Source organism: Schistocerca cancellata, chromosome 5 (assembly GCF_023864275.1).
Source record: "Schistocerca cancellata isolate TAMUIC-IGC-003103 chromosome 5, iqSchCanc2.1, whole genome shotgun sequence".
Lineage (NCBI taxonomy): Eukaryota > Metazoa > Arthropoda > Insecta > Orthoptera > Acrididae > Schistocerca > Schistocerca cancellata.
This window is the reverse complement of record NC_064630.1, coordinates 436,050,003-436,076,279: the sequence shown is the minus strand read 5'-3', so window position 1 is coordinate 436,076,279 and position 26,277 is coordinate 436,050,003. Positions and strand designations below refer to the sequence as shown.

Below are 26,277 nucleotides of genomic sequence, written 5' to 3'. Positions count from 1 at the left end.
CTATTGATGTCAGCTGCGTCGGGCCTTTATGTGGAATCATCGGAGGTGAGTGAAAATCTGTGCTGGACCGGGATTCGAACCTGGGATGTCCTGCTTACTAGCCGTTACATTAACCTCTGCACCTGCACCACCTGGACACAGTATTTATCGCAATTGCGCGGACTATGTCGGCATGCCTTTCGGCTGACCCACATTCAAACCTAGCGCCACCTATCCACACTCCTCGTCGGTGTCTTCCATGCTCGCTACTCCGAGATTCTCGCAGGAGGTCGAACGTAGATGTACATCCGCACTGAAGGCGGTGGATTAATTGCACATCGAGGAAAGTCAATTATATGAATGCATGGAGAATGTCTGAAAGAACAGACACCATGCATTCATATAACTGATTCTCCTGCACGAGTCCACCACCTCCAGAGTGGATGCGCAAGTAGTGAGCACAGAGAACACGGACGGGGACTGCAGATATGCCGAGAGGCGTGCCGAGATAGTCCGCACAATTGCAATAATCGCTGTGTCTGGGTGGTGCAGTGGTTAACGCAACTGCCTAGTGAGCAGGAGATCCCAGTTTCTAATCCCGGTCCAGCACAGATTTTCGCTCGTAACCGCTGATTCTGCATAAAATCCCCATGCAGCTGACATCAGTAGCTCCTTCGCTTTCCTTTCCTTTCTCCCCCCCCCCCCCCCCTCCACCTGCAATCTGCATAAAATCTCTCCATTTCACACAAACAGACATAAACAATGGGGGACGGATACAATACCGTGATTATCGGCCACGAGTGTAAGCAAACGAGAACTGAAACCACCCGACGGGAGAGGATCGGTGCAGGGGAACAAATCCTGCCTCCATCTCGCAGAACTGGCAGTCTATACTAGAGTTGCCACGTCCAATTTTCGGAAAATCTGGACTTATGGGCTAGTGGTCTAAAACTTCGGCGGAACAAGGACACAAGAGTCGGGACACAGGCGAAAATTTTCAGTCAGTTTATAATTACTTTCTTATAACACAGAGTGTAGAAACAATGCCACACTTGGCATTAGCCATGCGATTCCTCATTTCAGTTTGAGCCAAAAGTGTATCTAGCAAAAACTAGTCCCACCAACAGCTTTGATAGAAACGCGACTTAAAATACGAGGCTCTGGCAATGCTATAATTGCGTGCAACGTGACCAAGAAGAGCTAGCATGAACTCTGCGCTGTACCAGACCTTTCCTATTAGCTCAGTGAGACGACAATGCCGTGGGGAACGGATATCCAGAATCGCCAATGTTTGAGTAGGGTTCGCGACTAACCTTTTTTTTTTTCAGTTAAAGCATCAAATTGTACCCGATTTACAAAAAATGGTTCAAATGGCTCTGAGCACTATGGGACTTAACATCTATGGTCATCAGTCCCCTAGAACTTAGAACTACTTAAACCTAACTAACGTAAGGATAGCACACAACACCCAGCCATCACGAGACAGAGAAAATCCTTGACCCCGCCGGGAATCGAACCCGGGAACCCGGGCGTGGGAAGCGAGAACGCTACCGCACGACCACGAGATGTGGGCCCGGATTTACACATTCACAATGTGGTATCTTGTACATTTCTTTCTTTCTGTTACTGTTACCTTTATTTAAACATTAAGACGAAACACAAGCAGCCGGCAGGAGTGGCCGTGCGGTTCTAGGCGCTACAGTCTGGAACCGAGCGACCGCTACGGTCGCAGATTCGAATCCTGCCTCGGGCATGGATGTGTGTGATGTCCTTAGGTTAGTTAGGTTTAATTAGTTCTAAGTTCTAGGCGACTGATGACCTCAGAAGTTAAGTCGCATAGTGCTCAGAGCCATTTGAACCATTTTTTTTTTTAACACGAGCTTCTAATAGACGTAAAGGACAATTTTGTTTGTCCATGACACAAATAAAACCAATAGAAAATAACTGTTGATGCAGTAACATTGACGGTATCCAATGAGGTACTAAAAACAGAATAGGTAGATCCTATGCAACACACCTGCATCCACCATTGCCAAAGTGGCATGCGCATGAGCTATTAGGTCGTGGACATCTACGGGTGGAGTCAGTGGCGGCTGCTAAGTAAGAGCACAAAAGCACGTGAACATCCTAACTTTCGACACCTTACGGATTTATTGGTTATTTTTCTCTGAATGCTGTTAAACATAACATAGATGCTGCAATCTGAAAGATACGGCACTTAAATCTACCGTGCTACTGCTATTCTAGACTCTAAGAAACTTGAGATTAGGGTCGCGTGCACTTCATTTGTGCACGTTTAAAGCAGCTTTTGCGCATTCGCAACTTGCGTGACATAATTGACTTATGAGCCAAATACGTACTGATTGGAAACTCCTTGGCAGATTGAAACTGTGTGCCGAACCGAGATTGGAACTTGGGAACTTTGCCTTTCGCGGGCATGTGCTCTACCACGTACTGATTTGATCAACAATGTTAACGTTTCACGGTGTGCACAACTAGAAGCTTATGTCAGTGCCACCTGGTGGTAGCACAGTGTGGCAGACTTTTATCCCCATTTGCTCGGCCTAAATCCTGCTAGGTGACAGCGGATATGCTAATTCACTCACTATGTACTGCAGAGAAATTAGATAGGATGTCAACATATGTTATAGTTGTACTGACAGTAAACCTAGTTCGTGAGTTTCGGAATGAGTTATAGTAGTTATGAATTTTATCGTACAGTAATCCATTTTGGCGCTGAGAATCATAAGGACCTAAAACGCATCACCATCGATTGTGAGACTAAAGCACTTATTCATGCTTCTGAAATCTGTTAATATAGTGAATTAGGTTTACCTGTGCTGTAGGCCCACATTGTGCACTGTGTGATTAAAGGTATCCGGACCCGTGGCTGAAAATGACAAGTACATTGCCCCCTCCATCGGTAATGCTGAAATTCAATATAGTGTTGGCCGACACTTAGCTTTGATGACAGCTTCCACTCTCGCAGACATACGTTCAATCAGATGCTGAAAGGTTTCTTGGGGAATTCTTAAATTTATATCATAGATACAAAAACATCTATAGGAAAGTGCTGATTGCTCCAAAAAAGTCATTTAATGACAAAATAATATATACTGCAGAGAATAAAAGCAAAGCAGTCTGGGATGTTATAAAAAAGGAAGCAGGGAGAGGCAAACAGACGCAGAATAACATACTGCTAGGGGAGGGGGATAAAGTAAATAAATGATCCACAGCACTTAGCAAACTATTCCTTGGGCGCATCACCGCAGATGTCCTTGACCTCATTGGCAGTGACCATACTCCTGTTCTCCTCACTATCTCTAGTGGTCGCCATCCCCGCAACGCTCCTCGCCCCGACATCCCTCCTAAACTTGTCCATGATTACTCCCGTGCCAACTGGGATGCCTACTGGGACTCCATTCACACCCAGGTTGACGGCCACGGCCTTACCCTCCAAACTCCTGATGACATCTCTCGCACTGCTGCCTTCCTGTTCCAGACCATGTCTGACGCCGTCGCCACCCATATCCCCACCAAAGCCATCTACCCTCACCGCCCCGCCCTGCCTCCACAGGCTGTCCTTCTCCTTCGAGAGTCCCGCCGCCTCTACCGCTCTTTTCTCTGCACTCGTGTCCGGGATACACTTACCCGCACCTGCAGTTACGACGACACATCCGCGACCTACTTACTGCGAAGAAACGCGGTGCCTGGCGCCAGACATGTACACAACTCAGCACCACCCTCCCCATCAACTCTTCCAAGTATTGGTCTGCTTTCCACTGCCTTACTGGGAACTGCCCCACCTCCCAGTACCCTCTCCTCCTTGATGACTATCCCTTTCCTGACAACCTCAGTAAGGCCAACCACTTTGCCTCTCACCTCTACAATGCTTTTTTCATCCCAGATGATCCCCACTTTGATTATTCCCTCTTCCCTGATGTCATGGACCGTACGAATACCTCTGTTCCTCCCCTTGCTCCTAGCTTCCAGTACTTGGGCCACACACCACCATCTGAACTTAACATTCCCATCACTCCACAGGACATCAGCCTCACACTCCGCACTAAACGCAACACTGCTCCTGGGCACGATTGCATTACCTACCACCACCTCAAACACTGCCCTCCCTCCTTCCTTCCAGTCCTTGCCACTGGCTTCTATCCCGACCTGTGGAACACCTCCCATATCCCGATGTTCTCCAAACCCAACAAGTCTCTATCTGATGCCTCTTCCTATCACCCTATCTGTCTCACATCGGACTTCAGCAAGCTCTTGGAATCCATCCTTTCCCGGCGCATCCATCACCACCTCCACCAAAACCATCTCCTCCCCGACACCCAATGTGGCTTTCGACCTCCCTTCTCTGCCGATGGCCAACTCCTCCACCTCACTCATCTCCTCTCCCTCCAGCTTAATTCCCGTCGCTCAGCCATTTTTGTCTCCCTCGACCTCAAAAAGGCCTACGACCGTGTCTGGCTTCCCGATCTCCTGTTTAAACTCCAAACCTATGCCCTTCGTGTCAAATACATCCGTCTGATGGCCTCCTTCCTCTCCTGCCGACCCTCCTATGTTACTATCCATAATGCCAATTCCCACCACACCTTCTACCCCTCTGCAGGTGTGCCCCAGGGCTCTGTCCTCTCCCCTCTCCTCTACCTCCTGTACACGGCAGATATGCCCCAACCCCCCCCCCCCTCCAGTACACCTCTTGCAATATGCCGATGACACGGCGTTCCTCGCCCTCACTCCTACCCTCCAACGGTCCCAACGCCTTCTCCAGAATCACCATGACCTTTTTGCCACATGGTGTAACCAGTGGCTCCTGAAAATCAGTCCTTCCAAGACCCAGGCAATCATCGTAGGTGGTACCACTTGCTCCTTCTGTCTCCTGGATTTCTCCCTTACCACCTGTGCCCGTCCTGTCCACCTCACCCCCACCCTCACCTACCTTAGCCTCACCATTGACCGTCACCTCACCTGGATATCTCATCTCTACTCCATCCAATCCAAAGCCCACAACCACCTCTCAAACTCCTCTCTGGCCAGACATGGGGGTTGCACCCCTCTACCCTCCTCCTCACCTACAAACCCTTAATCCGTCCCATCCTCTGTTATGCCAGTCCCACCTAGATATCTGCCCCCCAAATTCTATAAGTCCCTCCAGATCCTTGAGCGTCATGCACTCCACCTCGCCTTCCATATATTCCTCCCGTCCCCCATGCGGATCCTCTATGACCTCATTCCTTTCCACCATCTGCCCCTATTCCTCGAACATATCCACATACTCTACACCTCCCGCCGCCTTGATCCCCCTCACCCCCTGGTTGCTCCTCTCCTCTCCCATCCCTGCACCCTGCCACGTCTTCACTGTTGTGTCCCCCCTACCCTCCATCTCCACACCCTTCATCTCCTTTCCCAAGGTGGTTTCCATCAACTCCCCCTCCCAGATGATGCCCTCTCTCCCTCCATTTATCCCTCCTATCAACTCTGATTCTCACTCCCCCTCCTTTCCTCTGTCCCTTTCCCGGGCTCCCTCTCCCCCCCTTCCATCCTCTTTTTTTCCCCACCTACCCTCTCTCTGCCCCCCTTCTCTCCCCCGAGTCCTTTTGCATTTCCCTCCTCTGCCTTTTCCGATTCTCTCTCGCGTCTGCCCTGCCCCTCTCCCCCCTTATGAGTCCTCTCACTCCTTTGGTCCCCCCTTTCGTTTTTTCCTCTCCTCCCTCCTTGTTTTCCCCCTCATCTGGCCAGGTCCCCCCCCCCCCCATCTGCCCTTGGCTAGCGAGCGTCATCTTTGTGCCGACATTTTCGTGCAGTGTTTTACAGTGAGTGTTCAGTCTTGTGTGTCTTTTGGGAAGTGTTGCGAACGGCCATCATACTGTCGCTGGGGGTGATTTTTTTTATCTCTTGTGAACAGAAACCAGACTGTACCCAAGTTTTTTTAATTGTGTGTCTACTATGTTACTTGTCTGATTCCTGTGTATTTTATTAGCATTGCCAACCCCTTTGCTTTATGTTTTAACTTTCCACAAATTTCCGCCGTTTTGCAATTTAAGTAACCGTTTTATCGCCTGCTTTTATTGTTTCTTTTCTTCTTACGTTTTTAAAAAGTCTGTAGGCTGTAGAGCAGCGTACTAAGCTGCTGCCAGCCAGCCCCCTTCGGGGGAAATCGAAATTCAATAAAGGAAAAAAAATAGCAAACTATGTAAACGAGCATTTTTCAAGTATTGCAGATAAGTTACAGCAAAAATTCCCCCAAACAAATATAATATCTGTAAATAATGTTGCACTAAATACAACGATGTTACTGCCAACCACAGAGAATGAAGTCAGTAAAACAATTCAAAAACTAAAAAATAAAAAATCAGTAGGCTTAGATGAAGTACCAATGTGTGTACTAAAACAATGCATAGCGATTATACAAGGCCCCGTAACAAATATGATAAATGAATCCTTCACATCAGGGACATTTTCAGAGCAGTTAAAACAGGAAAGAGTTGTACCTTTACTTAAGAAAGGTAATGCAGAAGACATAGAAAATTACCAGTCCATTTCCCTGCTGTCAGCTTTCTCAAACATAATAGAAGCAATTATGAAAGACAGATTAATGAATTACCTAAATAAATACAATCATTTAAGCAAATCACGGTTTGGTTTTCAAAGTGGCAAAAATACGGAGTCAGCCACAGTAGAATTCACAAAAGTTGTACTTGATGCTCTTGATAAAGATGACTGTGTCACAGGCATATTTTTGGATCTTTCTAAGGCGTTTGATACAGTCGACCACAAGATTCTATTAAATAAATTAGAAGCATTAGGAATAAGAGGGGTAGCTAATGACTGGTTTCGATCATACCTAACAGGTAGGGTACGAAAAGTAGAGACAACACATACTTCAAATAGATCTAAACATTTAGTAAAACACTTATCAGAATCAAAATACACTAACATGGGGGTTCCGCAAGGTAGCATATGAGAACCAATACTGTTCCTGATATACATCAATGACTGTCCCAGTAGTGTTACTCATGGTGAAAAAATCCTCTTCGCTCATGACAGCAATATTATAGTCACTGAGAAAACAAGAGAACTCCTTGCCGAGAAAGCAAATGAAACTCTCAACGAAGTTTATGATTGGTCAATAAGTAACAAATTGACATTGAACATAAAGAAAACTAATGCCATGAATTTCAGTTTGAAGAGGAAAAATGACAATGTTAAATTAAATGTAGATGGCGCCTCTGTAGACTGTGTAACAAATGCAAAATTTCTAGGAATGAATATTGATTCTCAGTTGAAGTGGTGTGAACACACAAAGGAACTTGCAAACAGAATGTCATCAGCATGTTATGCCCTTAGAATCCTATCATCAATGTGTAACATATGGTGTCTTTTAGTTACATATTATTCAAATGTACACTCAATTCTTAGCTATGGAATTCTTTTTTGGGGAACAAATGCACAAAATATGAACACACAATTTTCAAACTCCAGAAAAGAGCCATAAGAATAATAACCAAAAACACTAGTCGAGCTCATTGTAAAGATCGGTTCAGAACACTGGGGATTTTAACTGCCCCACGTGAATACATTTACTAGTCAGCTGTACACATGAAAAATAACATTGGTAATTACTGCACAAACAGTTCTGTCCATGACCATGCAACAAGAGATAGACTCAACTTACATTTACCAAGAAAAAATAAAAATAAAAATCAAAACAGCATTTTCTACCAAGGAATAAAACTGTACAATAAATTACCAAAAGAGATTAAAGAAGTTGCCAAAATACACTTATTTAAAAAGGCAGCTAAAAAGTATCTATTATGCAATACGTTTTATACATTGAAGGATTACTTAGCTAAAACAGAGTAGGGGTTTGATAAAAAATGTTATACAAATAAATAATAATAATAATAATAATAATAATAATTATTATTATTATTATTATTATTATTATTATTATTATTATAAAACATTCCACATAACACCTTCACTTTGTTTTTTTACCTTCTTTTTTTTCCTTTCTAGAAATACTCACCCCCAAGCTATGCATAGCACAATACTAACACCTCTTCCCCTTTCTGGGCTCAACATCTCACTCATTATGGAGGGATGCTGACTCAGTTTTTCAGGATAGTAAATGGGAAGTTGCGGTACAGAAAATGGCCCAGAGATCACCAGTGTGTGTGTGTGTGTGTGTGTGTGTGTGTGTGTGTGTGTGTGTGTATTCTTATGAAACAATGTATGTATAGTGTGAGCAGTGACTGATAGTGAGATATGAGTGAACAATGTGGCATTACATTATTTAATAAGTTATTTGTAAAAAAAAGTATTGTATACCAAGAGTAAATCTAATGATTGTCTCTAACTAGAAGTCTGTAAATATATGTGTATACGAATTAGCTTATTTTAAATTGATCTAAATTTGTAAATACTTTGACATGTCCTATATCCTTGTAAAAAGAGATCTACAGATGAATAAAGCTACTACTACTACTACTACTACTACCACTACCACTACCGAGCGAGGTGGCGCAGTGGTTAGACACTGGACTCGCATTCGGGAGGACGACGGTTCAATCCCGCGTCCAGCCATCCTGATTTAGGTTTTCCGTGATTTCCCTAAATCACTTCAGGCAAATGCCGGGATGGTTCCTCTGAAAGGGCACGGCCGACTTCCTTCCCCATCCTTCCCTAATTCGATGAGACCGATGACCACGCTGTCTGGTCTCCTTCCCAAAACAACCAACCAACTACTACTGCTACTACTACTACTACTACTACAGCCCATTCTTCACAGAGTGCTGCGCTGAGGAGAGGTATCGCTGTAAGTCGGTGAGGCCTGGCACGAAGTCGGCGTTCCAAAACATGAAAAACACGACCACACCATAACACCACCACCTCCGAATTTTACTGTTGGAACTATACATGCTGGCAGATGACGTTCACCATGCATTCGTCATACCCACACCCTGCCACCGGATCGCCACATTGTGTACCGTGATTGATCACTCCACACAACGTTTTTCCGCTGCTCAATCATCCAATGTTTACGCTCCTTACACCAAGCGAGACGTTGTTTGGCATTTACCGACGTGATGTGTGGTTTATGAGCAGCTGATCGGCCATGAAATCCAAGTTTTCTCACCTCCAGCCTAGCTGTCATAGTACTTGCCGTGGATCCTTATGCAGTTTGTAATTCCTGTGTGATGGTCTGGAAAGATGTCTGCCTATTACACGTTACGATCCTCTTCAACTGTCAATGGTCTCTGTCAGTCAACAGACGATGTCAGCCTGCACGCTTTTTTGCTGTAAGTGCCCCTTCACGTTTCCACTTCTCTATCACATAGGAAACAGTGGACCTAGAGATGTTTAGGAGTGTGAAAATCTCGCATGCAGACGTATGACACAAGTGATACAAATCATCTGACCACGTTCGAAGTCCATGAGTTCTGCAGGTCACCCCATTCTCTTCTCTCACGATGTCCAATGACTACTCAGGTTGCTGATACGGAGTACCTGACAGTAGGTGGCAGCACAATGCACCTAATATGAAAAACGTATGTGTTTTGGGGTGTCCGGATACTTTTGATCACATAGTGTATATATGAAAATTCACTAACAGCTGTATCATTGGCTTATCTGATATTCGCTTAAATATGGGATCGATGGTGGTGTGCTTTAGGCCCTTATGGACCACAGCGCCTCATTTTTATAATAGTAAAGTCACCATGTTGGTAGACATTACTACTTGAGTTTAACCATTTTCACAAACGGCACTTTGTATTTTGAGATGGTTGTTTACTGTGCGGGAATCGGCTTTCGTGGCAGTGTAAACATGAACTATGTTGAATCTATTGTAAATGCTAATAGAAAAGTAAAGCTGTAAGGATGGGTAGTGCTTGGGTAGCTTAGTCAGTAGAACACTTGCCGGCAAAAGGCATACGTCCCTAGTTTGAGTCTCGATCCAGCACACAGCTTTAATCTGTCAGGAATTCTCATGTCGGTGCACACTACGCTGCAGAGTGAAAATCTCATTCCAGGAATAGAAAAGTAAATTACCAGGAGAAGTTAGCCGCAAAGGAACTCGGGCCACAGAGAGTGACGAAATCAAATAAGTGTGACTACAGGCGAACATTTAACAGAGAGGTGTACAGTTGTGTGGGCGCAACGTAAGAATATCTGATTTTCAGTCCGGAAGTAATTTCGTGAACTTATACATCTGTTAGGGATCTTGTACAGTTGTCCGAAGAAATGGAATCCCACAAAACAATTCTTACTTCTGTCAGATAAGTTGTTATTGTTATTATTATTGTTGTTGTTGTTGTTGTTGTTGTTATGTCTAAACTAGTTGATAAGCATAACTGTTATACAGCAGATACTATTAATTTCACACTCTCAAATTTATTTGATTCTAAAAATTTGTGAACACCCACAATGTACACGGTGAGTATAATTGAAGCTAAACTTTCGAAACAATGTAGAAATAACACCACTAGTCAGAAGGAAGTCAAAATGCAACGGAATATTATTGGAGAAGAAGGAAAACGTATGGCAGAAGAAACAGAAATGGTGTGAAAACTGATCAATAGATGGCGCTGTATGTGTCAGAATATGTAAATGAGAACATCTGTCATGCGCACGACCCATTGAAGTTGTTATAAACATGCCGTGTACACGGCTTTTCCTCCTTTCGCGTATGCGACGTTCGCCATGACTGTCTCAATCCAGGATCGCGCTCTGTTTGTAAAGCTATATCACAAGATTGATGACAATGCACACGTCGCTCAGCAGAAGTTCCGGACACTGAAGGGTTCGAAGAAAGGCGTTGGTCCGATGACTGCTGTGGTTCTGGAGAAAATTCGGAAAGCCGGCTCTTTTGGTGTACAACCTGGTAGAGGGAGCAAACGGAATTGACTCGACGTCAGTGCAAGCAGTAGCCACAGCAACGCAGCAGGAGACGAGTGGTAGTGTGCAAACGTATAGTGCACAGAGAAATGCCCGAACATTGGACATACCCGTCGTAAGCACGGTGGGTAAAATCCTACGAAACATCTTTCTTTGCTATCCAATCGAAATTACCCATGTGCACGAGTTGCTTCCTGTTGACCTGCCAGCAAGAGAGACCTTTGCTTTAGAATTTCTTCCTCGCATGGAAGTGGACAATGATTGGCCGTGGAAGATTTTGTGGACAGATGAAGCCCACTTCCACCTGACAGAATACGTCAATACACATAATTGTCGAATATGGACAACGGAAAATCCACACGCAAATCAGTCAGTACCACTTCATCCTGGAAAGGTCACTGTGTGGTGCGGGTATGCGGCATCATTTATCATAGGGCCATAGTTTTTCGAAGAGACGGGTGCTTCCGGTCCTGTTACTTCTACCGTCACTGGTTAGAGTGTTTTTTGCGCAGCCACGTCATTCCAGGTCTCCAACAGCGTGGATGGGATCATTTTTATGCAAGATGGCGCACCTCCACACATTACAAATCCAGTTAATCCTAGGATGCATGGTGCCGAAAACACACATGAATGCATATGCAGGGCCTCCAAGGCCCTGCCCTAATTTAAAATTTTTTTCTTTTCATATAATCATTCTTTGGAGTTAAATTTATTTCTGTAAAATTTATTGTCATATTGAAAGATTCCTAAGATACAGTAACAGGATCTGGTGGGCCCGATTAACATTTTATTAATTTTTTAAGAAAACTATAAGAGTGAATTTTTACTAGTTACGCCCATTTACATACATCATATACAAATAATTTTATTAATTCACTCATAAGGTGCAGTTTACATTTTATAACATTTATTACAACCAATTTCTTCAATTAAAACACTCATTATTCACAATTTTATGTATATAGGCAATATTTTGACAAAAAGTTATTATTCATTGTTCACATAAAATTGCATTTTTCTTAGTTTTCAACATGTGACAAACAAGAAGCACAAAGAACGCCACTATGTTCCTTACAAATGTTGGTTTTACACTTAATGCATGTCGTAGCACTTTTCCTGTGTTTATTATATGGACAATAATTGCATTTTCTTCTTTTTACTGAAACAGGTAGTTGGTTCGGCAATATGACATCTTTTTGAACACCACATCTTTACATGGCATCAACGATTTCCTTTGGAACATTAGGGATCTGAATACGAAGTTCCATTAGTGGTCTTACTATTTGCTCTGCTAAATCTCTTAGGAACAAACGCCTTTTATCACTTCTTCCACTATGGTATGTCAGATGTTGGGCGGAAAATAAAATTTCACTGTTCATTGCTGCGACGTCCATCATATTCATCCATAATGCAAATGGCCATCTTCTTGTTTCTCTCTTGCAAGTGTAATAACGAATTTTCTGGTCCATTTGGTCTACTCCACCCTTCGTAGTGTTATAGAACTTTATCATAACTGGTTTCTTTTTTGCACGAGTTTCATCAATGTTTCTGTCATGATGCATTGTGCTAATGAGAACTACAGACTTTTTATTTTTGGGAACATAACTCACCATTTCACCTCTAAATGCAAACAAAGAGGAATGAATCGCTCTTGAAGCAGATGGTTTCATCTCATTAGGAATTTCTGGTTTATTTTGTTTGATTGTTCCCACCACTGTAATTTGCTTCTGGGGCATCTCTTCTGCCAGCTGCACACTAGTAAAGAAATTTTCAACAGTAATATTTTTTGATGATCCTTCATTGCTTTCAGCAAGATCTTTCACCACATTCAATCCAAGATTTTTCTGAATAGGTTCATGGGGCTTCCTTCCCGTGTAAACAATTCTGTCTAAAGCAAATGCAGATGTATCATCACATAACCAAAATATTTTTATGCCATACTTGGCTGGTTTAGAGGGCATATATGGATGAAGCTGCATCTTCCACGGAATGGGACTAGCTGTTCGTCAACTGTGAGCGAATCGTTGGGAATCATTCTGTTTCTACACTTGTCAAGAAATAGTTCCCATACATAGCGAACAGCTGCAAGTTTGTCATCTGCAGATCGAGCTTCAAGGGTACGCCTGTGATCAAATCTAATCATTCTACTTATATCCTCAAATCTATTTACTGACATGGTGGCCTTATATATAGGATTTGCCTTTTCATCCAAGTATAATTCTCTAATAGGGACATCCTAACTCTTCTCAACACCAGAAAGCAGTAAAAGACCAAGAAAACCCTCCATTTCAGCAAGCGAAGCGTTTTTCCACGTTTTACCATGTAAAGCAGCCACTCTTCTGCCTTCAATATTTGTGCAGTTGATGATTTCCTCTAGTATTTCCTTGGAGATGAAATAGTCCCAGGCATCCTTAGGTTTACAGGTTTTCAAACCAAGGGCTGGACCAGGTGCCTTCTTTACAATATTAAGGATAGGCGTACGAAAAGTTGTAGGAGGATCTAATTTCCAAATCGTTCCATTCCGACTAATATATCTGTGGTCTTCTATACCTTTCATCTACATCTACATTTATACTCCGCAAGCCACCCAACGGTGTGTGGCGGGGGGCTTTTTCTTTTTTTTTTTTTCCATCCTCTGTTTCAATGCCTTCATAATCCCGGAGTGTCTGGATATGCTATTTCGATCCACTTACTGATTTAACCTAAGACCAGAACTTCCTAGGATTTTCTGTCAAGTCGGTACATAGAATTTTACTTTCGAATTCACTGAACGCTTCACGCATAGCCCTCCTTACGCTAACTTTGACATCGTTTAGCTTCTGTTTGTCTGAGAGGTTTTGGCTGCGTTTAAACTTGGAGTGAAGCTCTCTTTGCTTTCGCAGTAGTTTCCTAACTTTGTTGTTGTACCACGGTGGGTTTTTACCGTCCCTCACAGTTTTACTCGGCACGTACCTGTCTAAAACGCATTTTACGATTACCTTGAACTTTTTCCATAAACACTCAACATTGTAAGTGTCGGAACGGAAATTTTCGCTTTGATCTGTTAGGTAGTCTGAAATCTGCCTTCTATTACTCTTGCTAAACAGATAAACCTTCCTCCCTTTTTTTATATTCCTATTAACTTCCATATTCAGGGACGTTGCAACGGCCATGATCACTGATTCCCTGTTCTGCACATACAGAGTCGAAAAGTTCGGGTCTGTTTGTTATCAGTAGGTCCAAGATGTTATCTCCACAAGTCGGTTCTCTGTTTAATTGCTCGAGGTAATTTTCGGATAGTGCACTCAGTATAATGTCACTCGATGCTCTGTCCTTACCACCCTTCCTAAACATCTGAGTGTCCCAGTCTATATCTGGTAAATTGAAATCTCCACCTAAGACTATAACATGCTGAGAAAATTTATGTGAAATGTATTCCAAATTTTCTCTCAGTTGCTCTGCCACTAATGCTGCTGAGTCGGGAGGTCGGTAAAAGGAGCCAATTATGAACCTAGCTCGATTGTTGAGTGTAACCTCCACCCATAATAATTCACAGGAACTATCCACTTCTACTTCACTACAGGATAAACTACTACTAACAGCGACGAACAGTCCACCACCGGTTGCATGCAATCTATCCTTTCTAAACACCGTCTGTACCTTTGTAAAAATTTCGGCAGAATTTATCTCTGGCTTCAGCCAGCTTTCTGTACCTATAACGATTTCAGCTTCGGTGCTTTCTAACTGCGCTTGAAGTTCCGGTACTTTACCAACGCAGCTTCGACAGTTTACAATTACAATTACCGATTGCTGCTTGGTCCCCGCATGTCCTGACTTTGCCCCACACCCGTTGAGGCTGTTGCCCTTTCTGTACTTGCCCAAGGCCATCATTGTTGTGGTTCTTCATTTTCAGACTCTGATGAAGTATCGGAAGAATTGTCATCTGCCTCAATATTCACATCTGCAGGTTCATTGGCTGATTCTTCACTACTTGCATTTTCAAAAATATGTCCTTCCCCGCAAGTATCATCTTCTTCAAACCACTGAGCCACAACACTTTCAAAATTTGCTGCATTTCCACGTACTGACACTCTTGCTTTGCATGTAGAAGCCATAGCAAAAGGCGTGTCTCTCGAACGGCAGCTTGTGCAGCACTAAACGAGTCATATTCGTAACATGGGCCTTGCAGCAACAAACTAACTACACTAACAATGAAGCAGACAAGAGCAGCACAGGACAACAATACTATGCAATAATAAAACATTTGATAGCAAAAAGATCAATAATACACCGACATCGCCAATATGTGAAAGAAGTGTGTATTATTTTTTAGTTATGCTATTACTACTACAGCTGCTGCTGCTGATGGCACTCCTGTTGCTGGAAATATCACTAGAGTTATTGTTGAATTAATAACTGCTCCCAAACAAATGTTGAAGACAATATAGGCTAAAGAACATTTATAAATGTGTGAGGGCTTCTGAAGCCCTGCTTATGCATTCGCGGTGTATGGGTAAACGTATTGAATTATACAAAAAACTTAAAAAGGTATCTCGTTCAGACTTGATAAGAGGAATGTCACAATGTTAGTGAAAGAGTACTGGCAAGCAGCTTGAAATCAAACAAAAAATTACAATTTTTTTTTTTAAAATGAAGACATACAATGGCCTCGGAGGCCCTGTATATGCATCCTAGGGTTAAGCAGCTGCTGAAGCGCCATTTCGGAAACGCTAGAATTATCAGCCGCCATTTCCCTACACCCTGGCCGTCCCGATCGCCTGATCCTAATCCGTGTGACTTCTGGCTGTGGGGTTATCTGAAAGATGTTGTGTTCAGTGTTCCGATTGCAAACTTAGCTGCAGTGAAGGCAACACATTCTGAATATGACCCCGGAAACACTTCGATCAGTTGTGCAACATGCTGTTTCTCGATTTGCACTTGTTGCAGAAAACGGTGGACAGCATATTGAACATGATTTGCGCCAGTCACACGGAAATTAATAATCCGATATGATTTGATTGACGCTTTTTATGCGGTTTTTGGCGTCAGCATAATTAAAAACCGATGTGAGTGATGCTTTAAAGCGGTTTTTAGCCTCAGGACAATCAAAAACCGATTTTTCCCATCCAATGTGGTATGACATTGCCTTGGTGGATGGGCTTACGTAACTAACAGTATCACACCTGTACACCCATGCACACTGAGCAGTACAGTTTTTTTTAACGTCAAACATACATGTTAGGCATTGTTTTATGATTCATTTGTCATTTCTGGTCGACCACTATTAAAGTATGATGCTTACAGCGCCTCTATTGCTATATTTTGCAACTATTTACTTTTCCTCTGCCATGCGTTTTCCCCCTTCTCCCATAATATTCCGTTGCAATTTGACGCCATTCTGACCGGTGGTGTTATTTCTACAGCAGTTTGAAAGTTTAACTTTAATTATAATCACCCTGTATACTCACTAGCCGCCACTGGGTGGAGTACTATAAACATGTTGCTTTTAAGTATCCCAAAAACAAAAGTCTAGTGGATTAAGTTCGAAGGAACTTTAAGGATACAACACTGGATTTCCACGACCAGTGCATTTCCCTGGAAACACTTCATTGAAATAGTTACGCACATTCATTCCAAACTGTGACGGTGCACTTTTATGCTAAAACTATAGCTGCTCCTGCACATCAAATGCAACGTTTTCTTAAGTATTCAATAAAGTATTACAAAGAAATGTAAGATACAGGGTTCCATGTAACCTGTCCTGCAATACGTCAGGGCCCAAAAGCATTCGTCCCAAGATTCCAACCCGCAGGTTATACCGAAGTGTACCTGAAAGACAAATTTTTGGGTGACATGTTAACTGTGTTTTATCGAGGTTGAAATGTTCATGACTTTCAACTTGGTTCAAAACCATTCAGAAAACTGTACTCATCGAATGCAGTCTTCTCGTGCTGGTGTTGATTTAACATGTAATGATAGGGATGCAGTTCTTCACCGTGCAACAGTTCAACAACCGTTCTTTGGAATAACAGGAACTGACTTGCAATATCACGAATACTTCACCAAGGCGACCAGTGAATGGTTTCAAGAAAAGCGTCTCCTGTTTGTGGAGGACATTTAGTCTTTGAATGGTCTCTGTCCATTACTTTACGACAAAGATTACGGGTTGCTCCAATAACGAAAAACAGTCATAATGATGGCGCCTATGAAGGTAATGTGCAGCTTACGCATGAGCAACAGCAGCAGGTTGATTATTGAATACACCCAGCGCCAAACTGCACTCAAAAGTACTATTTTGTTCACTGAAAGTCCAAGTTTAGGTTGGTAATAAAAATATTTGTCAAAAAATAAAACTGCACTTCCCATTAGCCTCCCTAACATATTTGACACATAAGCTCGTCAACAAAAAATACTCAATACAAAAAAATCCCTGCATTTAGGAGTAAAATGTAAATGTCCTGTGACTAGGGCCTCCAGTCGGGTAGACAGTCTGCCAGATGCAAGTCTTTCGATCTGACACCACTTCGGTGGCTTGCGCTTCGATGGGGATGAAATGACAATGATTAGGACAACAAACACCCAGTCCCTGAGTGGAGAAAATCTCTGTATAATCTATCTGAAATCTTCCAGTGTCTTCAGGCCTCTTCCACACACACAATCTTCGTTCATGATTCTTAAACCAAGTGTTAGTTGTGACTATGTTATGCTCTGTACAAAAGTCTACCAGGCAGCTACCTCTTTCATTCATTAACCCCAGTCCATATTCACCTACTACTTTTCCTTCTCTTCCTACTGTCAAATTCCAGTCCCCCTACTATTAAATTTTCATCTCCCTGAACTATCTGAATATTTTCTTTTATCGCATCATTCATTTCTTCAATCTCTTCAACTAGTTGGCATAAAATATAGACTACTGTGGTAGGTGTGGACTTCGTGTCTATCTTGGCTACAATAATGGGTACACTATGCTGTTCATAGTAGCTTATCTGTGCTGTTATTATTTATTCATTATTAAACCTACTCCTGCATTATGCCTATTTGATTTTGTATTTATAACCCTGTAATCACCTGACCAGAAGTCTTGTTCCTCCTGCCATTGAGCTTCACTAATTCCCACTATAACTGCAACCTATCCATTTCCCTTTTTAAATTTTCTAATGTAGCTGTCCAATTAAGGGATCTGACACTCCACACTCCAATCCATTTAAAAAATTCTGGAACATTGTCCTCAGAATTTTTCTGTGCTCACCTTTCAGTTATTATTCATGCTCTCCTCCACAATTGACACAATGCACCCATTTCTGCTACTGGAAGCAGTCTTGGTATGCCTCTTGCTGGATCGTGCGAAGCACCGTCTGTGAATTTTCTTTTATCTCGTCTATCATTGCAAATCTTGGTCTTTCCAATAGGGTTCTCAACTTTGGAAATAAAGAAACTCCACAGAGACCATGTCTGAAGGGTACAGAGGATGAGGCAGCACAGCGATTTCGTTTTTTGTGTCAGTCATGCACCAACAGGGATGAATGTGTGGATTCGTTATCGTAATGCAAGAACCATGAACTGTCTTGCTTCATTTCAGGCTGTTTCTTTCTCACTGGCAGCACACCACATTCCGATAGTACCATCAATTAACAGTTTGTCCCTGTGGCATGAATTCATTATGACTTTCCTGACCTGTGCATTGCCAGTAGACATCTAACGGTGTCCTGAACGAGAGTCATCCTTTAACTTCCGTCTGGCCGTATTTTAAATCATGTGAACCATTTGTAACATCAAGTATAGCTTAAGCACTCATCACCATAGGCTTACTCTGAGAAGGTTTTTTTGAGTTTCACGCACAATTTAATGCAGATGCATTACTCCTCTAACTCAGCTATCTCGAAATTCACAAACCGTTCAACACAGTGTTCTACTCAGTACAGCTCTGAACAATACCTAACAGATGTATAACACTGAAACTTCTCGCAGTTACATATTAAAGACAGGCATGTTTCGGGATGCCAACCCCATTTTGCTACAACACACCATTGGCACGAAATTATGAATTTTACGGGATTTTTGAACAGATGCCGTACTTGCCCTGAAGATAACAGCTGGGTGAAAAATTATCTTCTTAGTAGTTCAGACCCTCTCTTCTAGTCTTTATTTTATTAAAGACTCAAGGAAGACTTTAGGGACATTTGCATAATTTTCTCTGGAATCTGGCACTAAACATTAATAAGACATTTTAAATAACGCCTAACGTAACGGGGAGGGGGGGCTTCTTACTCAAAAACTTGTGTTCCTTTCACATCAACCCTTTCAGACCCTCTGGCTACAACTGTGTACATTAACTTTTACTGTGTCTTAACTGCAACAGAAGAATTTTTTTCCCATTGGGAACCTGAGGTACGTATTTGTGAATGTTCAATCTTTTTCATGCGCAAGTGCCGCCAACTGTTGGGTAACACTATGAAAATATCAGCAAGTCAATGAAGCAGCTCGTGAGTACAAGAATACACAGGGTGTGGTTGGTTCACTATATTCCACCATATAATTGAATACTGTTATTTTTATTTTGCATGGTGATTACTGAATGATCAGTTTATTATTTATTGGAAGAGATAGTAACACTAGTTATTAGTTATTTTAGTCCATAAAATAAAGCCAAATGCACAAAGTATGTTTCCAAAATGGGTACATATTTTTGCATACATCTTGCATACCAGCTGGTAAACAGTGACTGTGACAACTCAGTACACAGAACTTGACAGTGAAGAAGATGAGGAAAAAAGAAAACATGACAAACTGTACAGAAAAACAGACACTAAAAACATAATACAGCAGGAAAACCACACCCTATGATAAGACGCCATAAAATTAAAAAAAAACACTGATGATGCTGCAACTGCAGTGAAACAAATAAATTGTGTTTTTGCTAAGTGCAGATCCCATCCAAAAACATACGTATTACATACATAATATGAACTTGTAATATGAGTGAGGTCAATAACATGTACAAATAGAAAATAACAAGTAATACAAAAATTTTTATGTGATCATTTAGCAATTGTTATTCATTTGAACATACTGGTTTGACCTTATGTATCAGCATTAATTTTTGTTTCAGTGTACTATATACTTTTCACTCTCTCTCTCATGACAATTTTTTGGTAGTGTAATGGTCTTTCTCAAGGTTCTGTTATAAACTAAATTCTGATTATCATATCACTCAACAGTGAGACTGGGAACAAAGGCAACGTTTTGCTTCCTCTTCCTCCACCTCAGCCACAAGCTCAACAGGGTGCTAAATTCATGATTAAGTACTAAGTACCTTTGTTTTCATTTTTGATTATCTCTTTTAAATGCCACGGAGAAAAGAGTAAATCATCATTTCAATTGATATTCTGTTTTAATTCCAAAGAGCGCAACTATTTGTAGATTATCTTAACTGGTATTAACGTCTACCTTTTAGAAAATATCTGAATATGTCAGCAATCATCCTACTTTGGTATAGTAAATGCAGAATTTTTACTTGTTGAGGAAATGAGCATCTCTTGACGCCTATAAAATGACTTGTCTCAAACACTGAAGAGATTTTATATTATCGTTGTGCATAATTGCTTTTGAAGAATAAAAGGGTCAAATTAATTTTAAAATTTTTTCCCCATCCCCCCATTTCTGAGCCTTCGCTGCAACCCTATTTTGGGTAGAGAAAAATTTCACAGTTTGAGAATAATTAAATGGGATAAATGAAAAGTGTGGTCTTAATAAATATTGGAAGTTTGTATTTCACTCTCTCTATTCCATGCACTGAAAAGTTAGCTTAAATTGCTTTATGCTTATCACTGATCAAGCTTAAATGCAGTTTTCTTCATGTATGATTTTCTGGCTATGCTAAATTATACTTTGTTTTGTATTACAGCTATTTCTTTCTGGTCTTTGTGGACTTACCCTTGCAGGATGTCCAGGGGATTTTCCAGGTTCATGTATAAAGTTCTTCAGGGTGAGTCAATAAATATAACAATTTTGACATGACAGAAAATAAAAATAATACAAAACCAAGGTAAAATATGTGATTCAGTAACTATTTTGCACATTACTATAACTAAACAATGAAGAAGACTAAAGCTGATTCTCTGAAATCAGAAACCTTCTTCCAAATTTATAAAGAAAGTGAACTGTAAGTTTTCACAACGCCATGTTTATGTAATACACAGTGAACTGGAAAATATGTCTAGTAAATCTGCTATATAATCCAAGCTTGTGAACTAGTTTGTCTAGGCTTCTGTTTGTTTACTCTTCCTACAATTACCAAACATTGTTACTTTTTCAAAGACAGATGATCCCCCGTTTAAGTAGAGAGGATATATTCATATGTGTGATACTTAAATTTCCACTATATTCATAGAAATATGTTGTTCTGAATGTTATTGCTGTTAATGAAAAGTAATCAATAATACAGAAGTAAACACCTTTTCTCAGCAGATATTTAATTGTTATGTTCTCAGGTAGTGAGCATTATCCTGGCAATACAAGCAGCTTTATCCTGTTTAGTGGCAGCTATCCTATCCATGATGCATCTCATACTTCTCCATTGGGCACAATGTGAGCCAGAAAGTGCACTTTCAACAAGCTGTGAATGTCACACTGAGATGGCAAACATTCTAAGGTAAGGAAAGTGGATTATTCTTAAGTCAGCTAACCCATCCAAATAGCTGCACATGTAAGCACCGCTTTCATGATTTGGGGGCAGGGACATGGGGGGGATCCCATTCAAATCCACACAGCGATTTAATGTCAAAGGTCATATTGACCCACCCAGATGTGATTTTCGGATGGTTTCCCACATCCAACCAGATGAAAACAGGGCTAGTACTTGTTTCCTGCCTCATTTACATGATTTACAAACTTTTGAAAATGCTCTGACACATTCATACGGATAACACTACATGAAAACAGGTGGGGCACACAATTTCCATCCTGGAGGGGAGGGGGAGGGGGGTGGAGAAAGGGTGACAAGGAAGGGCATCTGACCACTTTATACTACTAACAATACCAAATCCAGATAAACAAGCCACCCAGTGAGGATATGGGATAAAGGTCAAAGAAAAAACAAGATTCTTATGTCAACTAGGTTTGGAATATTAAGCAATTACATGATTATACAATGTTTATATTTTTTACCGACACTGTATTGTGCAACACATTTTATTAGTTATATGAAGTGTAAATAGAAATACACATACACTGTGTAATACTCTTTAGTGTTGTTGTTGTCTTCAGTCCTGAGACTGGTTTGATGCAGCTCTCCGTTGGATAAGCAGCTGCAGCAGCAAGTCGTATACTCCTAGCTCACTCATTTGTTACATAGTTTAATTCTTAATTTCTTTGCGTGTTTTTGGTACTTGCATTGTTTAATTCATAAATTTCGGGCGTATTATAGTATTTGAGAGTTGTAGCATCGCGTTTTAGTACCTGAATAGTGTAAAATCGCGTAGTCTCCTTCCGCCGCCGAGCAGTGTGTCAGCAGTGCGCAAGTAGCAGCATTACTGCATTTACTAGGCAATCTTGTATTTTAATAACCGTTTAAATTTTGTGTCAATTTGTTTGCACTCTCTGTAGATTAGTTCAGACGTTCTTTGCACAACAGTTTTTAGCATGGATAGGGACTGCAACTGCTGTGTTCGGATGCAGGCCGAGTTGGCATCCCTTCGCTCCCAGCTTCAGGCAGTGTTGGCTTCGGTCACACAGCTTGAGGCTGTTGCCAATGGGCATCACTGTGGGGGTCTGGATGGGGGTTTGTCGGGAACGGCCAGCTCGTCCCGTGCATCCCCCGATCGGACTACGACTGTGGTTGCCCGGGATACTGCCCGCATTGAGGCTGATCCCTCACCTGTGGTAGAGTGGGAGGTCATCTCAAGGTGTGGCAGGGGGCGAAAGACATTCCGGAGGGCTGAACGGAAGGTCTCTCCAGTTTGTCTGATGAACCGGTTTCAGGCTGTCTCAGGCTGATACTGATCTTCGGCCTGACATGACTGCTTGTCCTGTTCCACAGGGTGCCCCTCAGTCTGCAAGATCCGGGTGGTCGCAGAGGGTGGGCTTACTGGTAGTTGGGAGCTCCAACGTCAGGCGCGTAATGGGGCCCCTTAGGGATATGGCAGCAAGAGAGGGGAAGAAAACCAATGTGCACTCCGTGTGCATACCGGGGGGGAGTCATTCCAGATGTGGAAAGGGTCCTTCTGGATGCCATGAAAGGTACAGGGTGCACCCATCTGCAGGTGGTCCCTCATGTCAGCACCAATGATGTGTGTCGCTATGGATCGGAGGAAATCCTCTCTGGCTTCCGGCGGCTATCTGATTTGGGGAAGACTGCCAGTCTCGCTAGCGGGATGAAAGCAGAGCTCACCATCTGCAGCATCGTCGACAGGACTGACTGCGGACCTTTGGTACAGAGCCGAGTGGAGGGTCTGAATCAGAGGCTGAGACGGTTCTGCGACCGTGTGGGCTGCAGATTCCTCGACTTGCGCCACAGGGTGGTGGGGTTTCGGGTTCCGCTGGATATGTCAGGAGTCCACTAGATGCAACAAGCGGCTACATGGGTAGCAGGGGTTGTGTGGCGTGGGCTGGGCGGTTTTTTAGGTTAGATGGCCTTGGGCAAGTACAGAAAGGGCAACAGCCTCAACGGGTGTGGGGCAAAGTCAGGACATGCGGGGACCAAGCAGCAATCGGTAATTGTAATTGTAAACTGTCGAAGCTGCGTTGGTAAAGTACCGGAACTTCAAGCGCAGTTAGAAAGCACCGAAGCTGAAATCGTTATAGGTACAGAAAGCTGGCTGAAGCCAGAGATAAATTCTGCCGAAATTTTTACAAAGGTACAGACGGTGTTTAGAAAGGATAGATTGCATGCAACCAGTGGTGGACTGTTCGTCGCTGTTAGTAGTAGTTATCCTGTAGTGAAGTAGAAGTGGATAGTTCCTGTGAATTATTATGGGTGGAGGTTACACTCAACAACCGAGCTAGGTTCATAATTGGCGCCTTTTACCGACCTCCCGACTCAGCAGAATTAGTGGCAGAACAACTGAGAGAAAATTTGGAACACATTTCACATAAATTCTCTCAGCATGTTATAGTCTTAGGTGGAGATTTCAATTTACCAGATATAGACTGGGACACTCAGATGTTTAGGAAGGGTGGTAGGGACAGAGCATCGAGTGACATTATACTGAGTGCACTATCTGAAAATTACCTCGAGCAATTAAACAGAGAACCGACTCGTGGAGATAACATCTTGGACCTACTGATAACAAACAGACCTGAACTTTTCGACTCTGTATATGCAGAACAGGGAATCGGTGATCATAAGGCCGTTGCAGCATCCCTGAATATGGAAGTTAATAGGAATATAAAAAAAGGGAGGAAGGTTTATCTGTTTAGCAAGAGTAATAGAAGGCAGATTTCAGACTACCTAACAGATCAAAACGAAAATTTCTGTTCCGACACTTACAATGTTGAGTGTTTATGGAAAAAGTTCAAGGCAATCGTAAAATGCGTTTTAGACAGGTATGTGCTGAGTAAAACTGTGAGGGACGGGAAAAACCCACCGTGGTACAACAACAAAGTTAGGAAACTACTGCAAACCAAAGAGAGCTTCACTCCAAGTTTAAACGCAGCCAAAATCTCTCAGACAAACAGAAGCTGAACTATGTCAAAGTTAGCTTAAGGAGGGCTATGCGTGAAGCGTTCAGTGAATTCGAAAGTAAAATTCTATGTACCGACTTGACAGAAAATCCTAGGAAGTTCTGGTCTTAGGTTAAATCAGTAAGTGGCTCGAAACAGCATATCCAGACACTCCGGGATGATGAAGGCATTGAAACAGAGGATGACACGCGTAAAGCTGAAATACTAAACACCTTTTTCCAAAGCTGTTTCACAGAGGAAGACCGCACTGCAGTTCCTTCTCTAAATCCTCGCACACACGAAAAAATGGCTGACATCGAAATAAGTGTCCAAGGAATAGAAAAGCAACTGGAATCACTCAACAGAGGAAAGTCCACTGGACCTGATGGGATACCAATTCGATTCTACACAGAGTACGCGAAAGAACTTGCCCCCCCCCTTCTAACAGCTGTGTACCGCAAGTCTCTAGAGGAACAGAAGGTTCCAAATGATTGGAAAAGCGCACAGGTAGTCCCAGTCTTCAAGAAGGGTCGTCGAGCAGTTGCACAAAACTATAGACCTATATCTCTGACGTCGATCTGTTGTAGAATTTTCGAACATGTTTTTTGCTCGAGTATCATGTCGTTTTTGGAAACCCAGAATCCACTATGAAGGAATCAACATGGACTCCGGAAACAGCGATCGTGTGAGACCCAACTCGCTTTATTTGTTCATGAGACCCAGAAAATATTAGATACAGGCTTCCAGGTAGATGCAATTTTTCTTGACTTCTGGAAGGCGTTCGATACAGTTCCGCACTGTCGCCTGATAAACAAAGTAAGAGCCTACGGAATATCAGACCAGCTGTGTGGCTGGATTGAAGAGTTTTTAGCAAACAGAACACAGCATGTTGTTATCAACGGAGAGACGTCTACAGACATTAAAGTAACCTCTGGCGTGCCACAGGGGAGTGTCATGGGACCATTGCTTTTCACAATATATATAAATGACCTAGTAGATAGTGTCAGAAGTTCCATGCGGCTTTTCGCGGATGATGCTGTAGTATACAGAGAAGTTGCAGCATTAGAAAATTGTAGCGAAATGCAGGAAGATCTGCAGCGGATAGGCACTTGGTGCAGAGAGTGGCAACTGACCCTTAACATAGACAAATGTAATGTATTGCGAATACATAGAAAGAAGGATCCTTTATTGTATGATTATATGACAGCAGAACAAACACTGGTAGCAGTTACTTCTGTAAAATATCTGTGAGTATGCGTGCGGAACGATTTGAAGTGGAATGATCATATAAAATTAATTGTTGGTAAGGCGGGTACCAGGTTGAGATTCATTGGGAGAGTCCTTAGAAAATGTAGTCCATCAACAAAGGAGGTGGCTTACAAAACACTCGTTCGACCTATACTTGAGTATTGCTCATCAGTGTGGGATCCGTACCAGATCGGGTTGACGGAGGAGATAGAGAAGATCCAGAGAAGAGCGGCGCGTTTCGTCACAGGGTTATTTGGTAACCGTGGTAGCGTTACGGAGATGTTTAACAAACTCTGCAAGAGAGGCGCTCTGCATTGCGGTGTAGCTTGCTCGCCGGGTTTTGAGAGGGTGCGTTTCTGGATGAGGTATCGAATATATTGCTTCCCCCTACTTATACCTCCCGAGGAGATCACGAATGTAAAATTAGAGAGATTAGAGCGCGCACGGAGGCTTTCAGACAGTCGTTCTTCCCGCGAACCATACGCGACTGGAACAGGAAAG

The 26,277-nt window shown here is 42.4% G+C and overlaps 1 protein-coding gene across 1 annotated transcript in view; it reads left to right on the top strand.

Moving 5' to 3' along the window:
- The window catches only part of LOC126188592 (uncharacterized), a 98,996-nt gene that overhangs the window by 59,846 nt on the left and 12,873 nt on the right, over nt 1-26,277 (top strand). The window contains exons 4-5 of the mRNA XM_049930194.1: nt 20,774-20,854; nt 21,360-21,520. Coding sequence (XP_049786151.1) covers nt 20,774-20,854; nt 21,360-21,520 — 242 coding nt within the window. The remainder of the gene's footprint in view (nt 1-20,773; nt 20,855-21,359; nt 21,521-26,277) is intronic.